The following is an 11,138-nucleotide window of genomic DNA, read 5'->3' on the forward strand; positions in this document are numbered from 1 at the left end:
ATAGCGGTGTTACAATAGAACATTTTAATCCGTACGAATCCTATCCAATCCACTAGGCTGAGGACTGACCGGACTGACATCGTAACATAGTTCAAGCGGTTCAACAACCTGATTTATGGGTTTCTTCAATCACATCAGGTAAGCTTTAATTTGCGTGGACATCAAATGGTCGCGTGCTTTTCTCGGGTAGAACCTACTGCTCCCTTTGATTAGTGCTGCGTCGTTTTCTAAACGCGCAGCAAGAACCCAATGGCTGCGTTTACAAACGCGGCAAAATGGGCGGTCTCATCGAAGCTGGATACAAGCAAACTGGTCGTAGTCCGCTGGTCACTACGCTCAATATGGGTGACAGCTGCCCCGCCGTGAACATGTGCGGTTCTGTGAATAGAGATTTAGAAATTATTTGCACAGTAATCCAATTCCAGTTTATGTGATCATATCTTTTTTTCAGATGAACGGGCTGCCATTCAAACATGAGTAAAGCTATACGCACTACGTAGTGCACTTCGATCGGAAATGGTTATACGCACTACGCGAAGAGCTCATGCCATTTGGGTCACCCTTTTCAAACGGCGCGTGTATCACTGGGGAGCTCGTTAACACAGCCCCCCACCTGTGTTCGCGCCGCTTCGCGGCAACAGTATGCGACTGCTAATTACAAAACTTAACCAGTACACGCCGCTTCGCGGCGTCCAGCCGGCAACCCAAGCCCCGCTGTCCCCGATCGCACCTCCGGAAAGGGAGTCCCATACCATTTAGTTCTGTGAAGTTTCATCAACAACATTAGTTTTTTTTTTTTTTTTTTTTTTTTTTTTTAGTGTTTATTGTAGAGAAAAAAGAAAAGTCGTAAATATTGCCAAACGCCTTGACGAAACAAAATGTTTGAAAAAAATTTAGAAAAAGTAGGCCCATTGCGGATCGAACCCGCGTCCACTTGCGTACGAAGCCGACACCTTACCACTATGCTATGCCACCACTTAGAAACTCGTTTCAAGCATTTGTTTAATAAGAGTTTCGCTTAGTGCGTATAGCCATTTCCGACTGAACTGCACTACGGGGTGCATATAGCTTTACTCTTCAAACATTCGACGACACGCCTAACAGGTCGTGTAACATTCACGCCAGCATATCAGTTCTAAGACTACATCTTTATCCAGCCGTACGGTACTGAAGGCAATGCATCTTTTCAACGCGTAATGGTTTAGCGAAATCGGCCTGTTCACACGTTGAGTCTGACACACAAACCCCGTGACGTATTGACTTACTCGAATTTCGCCAAACCTTGGCATCTGCACCTGTCAAGCGTTTCACATTAAAATGATATAAAGTATGCACAGTGCGAGGAGAGAGTCTGCTTTATTAATACCCGTCCATAAACTTCGTCACATTTGGCTCACTGTGTTTACTATGCCTGCTAAACCCAGGGAAGACTGTGAATGTCAAAGTACATGGGGATAATCTCGAAGTATTTCGGCCATTTTTGCACCGCTGAAAGATAAGTTATCCTTAGCCATCATGTTTATATGCGGTGCTTCCACTAGTCGTGACTGTTGATAAATCTGCACCGCGCCACCCACCCGTACTGCTAACCCATATTGCTTGTACGCACTGCTTCTCCGCTTGTCGCTCACCGCCATGTTTGTCTTCTCTTTTCGGCTTTAGCTCGGGTACGGCATCGGCCAAGAATCTGACTTCTCCAAGAGTTTTCTCCGTCTTGAAGGTCAGGCGTCATGGCGATGTCGAGCTACCACTGGCAGCGTCCGTGTTTCCCCTTTAGGTGATTGGCAGGCCTCGGTGAGGTTTTAGCATAATATCACTCCAGAAGCGAGGAGCGCCCGCAACCTTTTTCGGAGGTGCGCCACTTTTTCGGTTGCATTCACGTGGGGCATCTGTTTCCCCAAACCCGGTTTCGCGACACAAGATTCGCCAACAAGATGCATCGTGTGAATAGACCTTAAATGTGACACTGTTGCAGTTAACAATTTATTTTGTGCAATATGCAAACAACGAATTGCTCTTAATTAATCCTGAATCATTCACTAGTAAATCATTCACTAAAACAGAGTGCCTAGTACTGCAATGTGTTTTAGCCCTCGTGCACGGAAGAAATGTGAGCTCATTTGAGCAAAGCCTTCACTGTCGATCCCACTCAAAAGAAACAGAAGCTGGTTGAATTGACTATCCATCATTCATCGCCGCTTGCATCAGTTTCACTCGTTTCAGGCTAGTCCTCACTCATCAATCACGAGCGGCACTAGAGCTGATCGACAGCTGTCATGACAGTGTTTTCTCTCGTGTTTGAACGCCATTCTTTGAAAATCGTCCAACCATTTTAAGCAGTTGCATTCTATGCAGGGTACTCTTTCAGAGCCGAGTAGGAGCGAGAGGCTCCCCCAGGCAGCCTCGTGTGACGAATACAGCAGGGACGGAATACAAGCTTCGTGTATCGTGCAGTCTCAACGAAAAATGTGAGTGCTTTAATATAAGAATTGTTTTGTTTCGCTCCGCAACATCTAAAAATCAGCATGTTCATCTTCTTAACATACGTCAACATCTTTGTCACCCGTGGAATATGCTCCTGCTCTGGCCGCTTTGTATCTGTAGCCAAATAAATTAATTTGAGCACGCTGACCAGCGTCAGCAAGCAGGCACGGGGGAAATCGTGGATAATAATCCGTCCCCATCTCTTCTGTCATCTTGCGACTACCAATCCTCCAATAGCAGTCGTAGCAGGTTCCTACCTCCGTTTATCTCTGTTTGTAGTGCCGGCACTCGTAATATTATTACTAAAAGTTTGCATGAGCCTCCCTAGGTATCTGGTAACGTTCTGACCCTAAACAGGCAAGGACCGATCATCCTCCTGATGTCTCGGTGGGTGATGAGCAGGGTGGCATCGCCGTAGGTTGAGCGTGTTGGTTAGGGCTAACATCCCTGTTGTTTTAGCTAGGACTTAGCCTTAATTTCACAATAATTTGGTTTGCTCATTTGTGCTGCCTCCTACTCCGGTGAAGCAGGTCTCCGGTTTGCCCGTTCGATGGTGATTGTCGGTGACGTCAGCCGGGGTGAGGTAAGTGCACCTACTTCGTCGTTCATGTTCCTTTGTGTTGGTAGGGAATTTTTATTTTTTTACGCGTAATAGGTGACATGCATCAGAGCGCTGAATTCTCAAGGGCCGTTCCGGATTAAATTGGGTAGCACTGGCTTGACATGACGGGGACCTACACATTCTTTTTGTTTTTTTGTGAGAATGATAACTTGGCCCCATTGTGCATTTGTGTTCAGTAGACAGCTATATAATGATAAAAAGTTTTTGTGTACATTATGAAAGGAACAGTTAAATGCCTGAGATAGGGGCACAACTGAAGCCCCAAAGCTTTTTTCCGGGTCTGTGACACAGATGTTTTAATCGAGACTTCAAAATGTGGGTCCCATTGAATCGAATTGGAGCACACACTGATTGCAGAGCCTACTTGCGAGTGGTTGCACAGTCCGGCATTCCTCTCTTACTAGCTAGGTTACGGATTACATTCCGTGTGTTTGGGTAAAACTGAAGATGTCAGAAAAATACACACTGGTAACGTTTTTTGTCACTTGAGATTTATCTGAGAAGCTGCCATATCCCAAATTATGGGGGGGGGGTGAAATGGGATTTTATATTAGTGTTGGTAGAGCTAGGTGACGTCAGTGGCGCCAAGAAGAGGTGACACCGGTCTCCTTTAATTAACCTCAAATGATGATCACTTGGTGGTCATCATGATCAGTGATCATCATCGTCACTCAGTGATCATGTCTTGCAGTATTGACGGACTTATCTTCACTCGCTCGTTTAAAGCCAGATCACTCCCTTAATTTTGTGCCATTCCAACGTTATGTAACCAACCAATTACTCTTCTGTGAAGGATTGGTTGCAGGGCCATGGATCACCAGAAACCTCTTGTAGAAGAAGCAAAAGTAGCCTGCTGCAGAGGCTGTGTGCTGCACAGCGATCACAGCCCCCCCCCCCTCGACAGTCGGTAAAGCGAGGCTTTCCTTTTTTGGGAAGTGAATGTGTCATCCGTCTTCCTTGCAGGAGAACTCGCGGTCAAGATGGGGCCCGTCAAGGTTGGTCACAAGCCCCTGCTTACGCGACATCCCCTTGTTTCTCCTTCCCACTTTACAGCATTTACACAGGGAATTTACGGACTGTTAATGAACAAATCCTGCGTGTCTATTTTCCCGCAGGGCACACATACAGCCGATCACTGCATTCTGGTATAGAATGCAGTGATTGGCGGCTCACAGCCTGCACTGCGGAGAATGACACACGGCCACCTTGAAGAAGCCTGCAGGCTCTAGCCAAGTCAACATCACTAGTGCTACAACTCTTTGCACAGCGACCTCATTCAAACGAATGCGATAGCATGCAATCAAAATGGCTGTCGCTCGCCCACTGTTGATTACATGCTCTCCTGTCTCAACAGCCTGGCTCACACTCTTGTGTGGGTGAACTGCTGATTTGTTCTGCGTGACTGGTCTAAAGTTTGTTTTCCTCCTGCCCTTTGTGTTTGGGCCCATTACTGGTATGTAATGAATAACAAGTCGCTTGATAGGATTTAACATGTCTCCCCAGCAGGGGAGAACTGCTTCAGCAAATGGAAGTGCATTGACCGCAAGGACGACAACACGAGCGAGCTTCTGCCTTGAAAATTTTGTCCGTCTAAACGGCATAGAAAGATGCAGCTGTGATAGAAAGACAAGCACCGAAGCCGCTCCTGTGTTTGCGTCACACATCCAATGTCGTCACTCACGAATGCTTCTGAGGAGGGAAGTCTTTCTGCCAGCAATCGTTTGTCACAAATCAAACATACTGGTTCATCAAAAGGTCTGTGGAAGCTGTTCCAGTTCTAGATTTGTCAGCAGGACACACATTGCACATAATGACTAGGGCTCCATGTTTTCGGTAAATATCACCAATCCCCAAAAATTAACCCCCGAGTAGGTTTTATCAAAATCGGGAAAAACCAAAACAATTCAGAATTCGAGCTGTCCTTGGAGGAGAAAAACCCGAGCTTTACGGCAATCAATTTTTATGTACAGCCTCATTTCCAGTTTACTCCAGGAATGGGGCCCCCAATAAACTGCCTTTGAAGCTGCTATGTTTTTTTTCTTAACCACACACATTGTTTTTTTTTTCTTTTATTATCGGTGCAGGGATGCTTTCCAAATATTCGGGCTATGTGTATGTTCCTTGAAGGTTGGGGAATTCCATGTCCTTGCACTACTTTCTTCAATAGAAGCACCGATAAACCCCGATTTTTCGTACAAAACCAAAGAGTGATACCTAAAGACGCAAGCTGTGTAAAAAACAAAACAAAAAAACTTGATTTTGTGGGAAAGCTTTGAAAACATGGAACCCTAGTTATAACTTATTTGCTAACAGTATAAGCCTAATAATTTGTATTCCTCTTTTCTCTCGTATTTTAGCATACACCCTCCCCCTCCCCTCCTTAACACATTGAGAAATTCCCACATTATACTGTCGGGAATGCGATTTCAGGTTCATGTCGGCTTCTCCACGTGCGATGCGAAAAAGCCACTTCCACCATAAGGAGCCGGGAGCGAACGACGATGCAGTGGCTGCCGCCGGCAGCCTTTGCAGCATTGTCTGCAGCCCGTTCTTGGTGGCTGCTCGGCCGCGACAGCACAAGTGCAACGGTCCGACACAGCTGAATTTAGAATTTTATTATTTTTAAATTATTACATTTATCTGTGCTATATCCGCAGGAGCACAGAGAAATGTAATTGAAAAAGTGAAAACGGGAACGGGAAATCGTGATTGCTTCACTGTAACCACTATTTCGTTATAACTGGTCTCGATGGTACTTGCATGTCAAAAGTGTGACGAATCTGCACATTGCTGCTTGAAGGATGGGGCCTCCCACCGGTCAAAGAACTGTTCGACAGCTTTGGCTCTTTGCGCAACCATCCCTGTTGCATGATCCCTCGCACAGATGTAGCATCATTGCATTGGGTGCTGCTTGGTCTCTGCCAGTTGCATCCAATTGGCCATTTTTCTAACCAATCCCAACTAGCCAGCCTGCCTGGCCATATCAAGTGATGTTTCATTTTATGTTAAAGCCAGTGTGATACAGTAGTGTTGTTGCTTCCTCTATTGAGCTCTCTTTAGTGCAGTCTCTGACTGTAATCTATCATGTCTTGTTATTTGGACGAGCGTTCATTGTGACCCGTCCTTTAAATGTGGGATTTGCTCATGTGTTATGCATCATCTCCAATCACAATATGTGTTAGTGCATTTTACATTACTAAGTTACAGCTTGTTCTACATATTCAGTGATGATACCAATGTTCCTGTTCATATGCGTTCCTGGCTCCGCCACTTCTGGGATTAACTTTATACTGACTGGTGCATAAGTGAATTATTGTTCTCGTCATTTGTATTGATTCATATTCTTGGTTGCTTCCAGTAGCTTCATTGGCTTAAGGGGAGGTGTGGGTCGAAAAATGTCATTGTTTTGCAAAAAATGTGATTTGGGCTTTTATGGTGTTATAATATTTTTGAACCTTTATATGTGATGTATAGTGTTGGTTATGATTGCAAAGTGAGTCAAATACGAATTTGAAGACCTCCAGGCAACCCAGAATGGTATGAATATGAGCCATTTTTCTCTGCCCGACTCTTCAAGTTGCGACGTCGCGCACCATCATATTTTGTTAACAAGTAGGTCTAGCGATCTCCTCTCAATTACAGTCTTCTGTAGCTTGAATTTCTCATGAAAATGTATTACCAAAATATTATTTTCCACACCGCGAGAGTATAGCTACATGTCTATGGTAACATTCAAACATGTTTCTCTTTCTATGTAATTTTAGGGTATCTTCACAGTTTGTGCACAAAAATTTGTCCTTAATATTGTCTTATTGCAACCGAATATGGCATGCATATACTCTAGAATATGTAGAATGCAACTATGTAGGTTTGGTTAGAACATACATTTCTAATATTTATGAAAAATTTAAGAAACTTTTGTTAGCCCATTAAAATGTAATTTTTGTTATTTTTAATTATTTTAAAATTCAAGAAGTGTCTCACACTGTTTTAGTTGTTCATTGCACTCGGTGGTTTAAAAGGAGCGAATTAGATTATTTTACTAGGTTTTTATGAAGTCTGTTGCCATGCGTCACATGTGCACATGAACATGTTTTTTTCTGCATGTACATTGCATCGCGAACCTAAAAAACAAGCTATATCAAATGTACCACCAGATTTATAAAGAAAAGACTAAGCAACATAAACTAAAAATTTCACATTGATATCGTAAATAATTTTAAAAAAATTGTTTCCTGGTGCATGTTGCCTTAAATGAGAGTAGTATTGTGTTATGTTCTGTTTCATTGAAAAAATATCATTTGCTTGCTTTGCAGGTGCAAGTCTCTTGATTTGGTTCATCATCTTTTAAACCATGCTGGTACAAGAAGTGAATGATGGCCTTGTCTCTATATTTATTAGAGCCACTACTGGCCTTTTGGCATGACCAGTCCTGTGCCAGCCTCCTCGTACGCATCAATGTGATAGCATAGGAATTAAATGTAGACTGGCATGGTAGATTATCCACAACAGGCTCTTTTCCGGAGTACAACTATTGTCCGTTGCAACTCGAGAAGGAAGGACAAGGGTAAGGATGGCCGGGGAGGAGGAAGCAGACGGAACGCTAAAGAGAGAAGAAGGTTTCCCCTTTATTCTCCAGCGCTCCATCTGCTTCCTCCTCCCCGGCCCGTCTTAGCCCCGCCCTATCTTGTTGAGTTGCAACGGACTATAGTGCACTAATGCTGTGTTCAAGTGAATGAAGCGAGTGTGATGCAGATGTGTTGTCAGTGTCATTTGATCTTACATAGAAGGCTTAATCCTTTACTCCACCCTCATTCTCAAGTAATGCTTTTTATGAGTAGTGCATGATTTCACCTAGGCTTCCTTCCTATATGTTGCTGTCACATAGATTAGAATATATTATGGAGCAGGATATACATGTTCTGCCGTGGTAATACACCCACGGCATTTATTTCACCGATTAAACCATTAGAAAATAAATACAAATTTCGGTGTCTTAAGTTGTCGACAAGTCGTTATAGATGGTCAGTTTAGAAAAGACTAAATAAAATATATGTGTTTAATAAAACATATTCGCTTCATATACGTGAAATTGCCTATGGTACATTTTACAAACACGTTGCTACATCATTGGGGGCCAGTGGATAATTTAGTGTTAGCTTTTCAGTTAGCAGGGTGCCTTTTGTGGGTGGTTTTTTATTGATTCACACTAGAATTTTTATTGAATGAAATGTGCCAAGCTGTGCGTGATCTGTTCCCGAATTTAAGGCCACCCACAATCGCTGCAGTGTGCAGAGGAGGTTCTATGTTATAATGTTTTCGGTTGCACTTCTACAAATCCCCGCGTGGTCTCTTAGCATCTTTCACTGGGACATGCCCTTTGTCGGTTAGCACGTAAACTCCGAAAGTTTTCCTTCCATTACTCCACATTGTTGATTTGTTGGGTAAACTTTAGCAGTGTTAAGATTGGCAGTTCGCTCTCAACGAGGAACTGGCAGCCGGTTTAATCCAGTTTGGTGCACTTCCCCAGCAGGGTTTGCCCCAGGAACCACCAACATTGGAGAGCGCTCCGGCTGCGTCACCATCAAGAGCGAGCCACGTTGGAGCGGGGACTCTTCCGACAAGGATGGCTCGGATGACCACCAGCTGGAGAAACAACAATGGAAAAACAAGCACCAGTGTCGCTTCTGCCCTTATTCTAGTTCTTACTCCCCGAACGTAACTCGTCATGAAAAGCAGCACACGGGAAGGAAGCCGTTCAGCTGCCGCTACTGCCGCAGGTCGTTCTCGCAGAAGGCTGCCCTGGAGAACCACGAAAAACTGCACACAAGCGACAAGCCATTCAGGTGCCGGACTTGCTACAAGGCGTTTAAACTGAGGACCAGCCTGGTGCGCCACGAAAGGATTCACACGGGAGAAAGGCAGTCCAGGTGCAGCACATGTGGGAAAACGTTTAGAGACACGACGGATTTGATACGCCACGAAGGAAGTCATAGGGGAGACCGACAGTATCGATGTGAGATCTGTGGTAAAGGGTACTCAAAAATACCTTATTTAAACGACCATCGGGAAAGGTGCCACGGTGACAATGCGAGCTTGCCGCAAAAAGCTGAAACGAGTCGGGGAGAGGATGGGAACATGAATAAAAGAGGGAACATGAGCTGAACCAATTTGGAGAAAAGACGAGGTGACAGAGGAAGAGAAGTGGTGCATTAGACGGCTGTGCTAGTCTAGAAGAGGAGGTGTGAAGACCGTACGGGTGGGAGTGGTCCCGGGATTCAAGCCTATGCAGTGCAGCGTAACCTGTAACAGGAAACGGTGCCACTTTGCACTCCAGGGCTAGAAGGCATGCTCACAAAATTGGTAGGATTCAGCAGTTTAGTACAATCTAGATGTTACATTCTCTGCAATCTGCAAAGGTCGTAAATGGGAATATACGACCCCTAGCATTTGTAATTGTTGGCTCCTGTTAAATGTAGTACTCAGTTTCCAAAAAAAAAAAAAAAATATTGTCTTTGCTGCTGTGGCGTTGCTACCGGCTCTCTGGTGGTACTACCATGGCGATAGTGACACTTGAAGCATGAAGCGTACGACTGCTCTTGGTCGATAGGAGAAGCGAGTGATGTGCCATCCCTTTTATCTCGTAATTGGGCTCGATCCGTCAGTTATGCATCCTGAGAACAAGAATTGTCCACAACAGTTTTTGGTCCTTAGTGGAGACACCAAGTCCCTCACTGCTCAGTGCACAAGTCGTCAACGGTTGACCCACACGGTCATCGATGGCTGCAATTAAGAGTCCAACAGACTGACCTGTGATAGGATGACGGGGCCGAACTTCGGGGTTTTTGTTCTGTCTCCAGAGACGGGCATAATTCTGCAGATTTCCTTTATTTGGTAAACTGTGTTCTTTAGTTTTGTTTTTGAACCCTTGTAAGTTTTTGTCATTTCTGTGAAAATACATTCCTTTTTTTCAAAAATAAAAGCTCGAACAGAAATCTTCTTAATTAAAGGGCTGTCATCAAAACTACTACTATAGTCAGTTACAAGTTAAGAAACATTTTTCAGGGAAAGGAAGTAAGTGGAGGAGGAAGCTGACGGAATGCTGGAGAGGAGAGGACGAAACCAGCTCCTCTCTTCAGCATTCTGTCTGCTTACTCCTCCCCAGCCAGAAAACTTTTCTTAACCTGTCACTGACTATAGTGTGGTAGAAAGTAGTCATTTGGGGCACTAACTTAAGTGGTGAAATTTGATGCTTGTCACTCCCCTTTCGAAATAAAATGCGAAAAAGTGGCGATGTTCTGTTTGCACTAACAGTGTTGTGCATGTATCTGTAGAGACCACCTGCCTACAGAACTATATTGAAGTTTCACGCTGTCCCTTACAATGGTTGATCAATCTAGCAAGTGCCTACCCAAAAGTTGGAGATAACCTTGAAAACCCGGGCAATAGATGCTCGATAGTTTCAAGAGCAAGAATGTAGAAGGGCTACGTGGTGGGATGGGCTTCACCACTTTGCACCGAGGTGCTCAAAGAAGCAGCTGACCAAGTGGAGCATTTCGGAAGGCTAGTTTGTCTCGGGAGTCTGGGGAGGGTGCCTTGTATGTCTTAATGGACGAAGGGCATGTTGGTGTGGCTCAAGGTTGAAGAAATAATAAACATGTCAGGACGAACACGAAAGATGCGGTTCTGTTGTCTCCGCCCTATATATTTATTCTTCAATCTTTACGTGTCTTCTGCTTAGTTTTTAAACATTCAAAGAGTCGTGGGTGGGCATGTGCCGCCACGCAGGTACTTTCTGGTAAACCTGCGTGTGCCTCCCATGGAGCTGCCAAAAAGGGTTTTGATTATGGAAAAGCAAACATTGATATAATAGACCCTTTCCGAAATTCAGTCTGGCCACTTTGATCGCTGTCATCATCTGTGGAAAGGCATCGGTGTCATACCAATGGTGGCCTTCTAGTGACTCGTAAAGGAAGACTTTGAAGATGCTCCTAAGCAGATGATGCGAGGCCTATACATTCGGGCAGTCAGT

General features: G+C 44.4%; 1 protein-coding gene across 1 annotated transcript; it reads left to right on the top strand.

The window, feature by feature from the left end:
* The first annotated feature begins 35 nt into the window (after positions 1–35).
* LOC115328581 (zinc finger protein 135) lies at positions 36–10,783 on the top strand. The gene is made up of 3 exons (XM_040211931.2): positions 36–138; positions 2,356–2,468; positions 8,637–10,783. Exons 1-3 carry the CDS (start codon positions 116–118, stop codon positions 9,269–9,271), a joined length of 771 nt encoding a protein of 256 aa, XP_040067865.1. The 5' UTR covers positions 36–115; the 3' UTR covers positions 9,272–10,783.
* The last annotated feature ends 355 nt before the right edge of the window (positions 10,784–11,138 follow it).

This window comes from Ixodes scapularis, unplaced genomic scaffold (assembly GCF_016920785.2).
Source record: "Ixodes scapularis isolate PalLabHiFi unplaced genomic scaffold, ASM1692078v2 PGA_scaffold10__122_contigs__length_95168666, whole genome shotgun sequence".
NCBI classification, from domain to species: Eukaryota; Metazoa; Arthropoda; class Arachnida; order Ixodida; family Ixodidae; genus Ixodes; species Ixodes scapularis.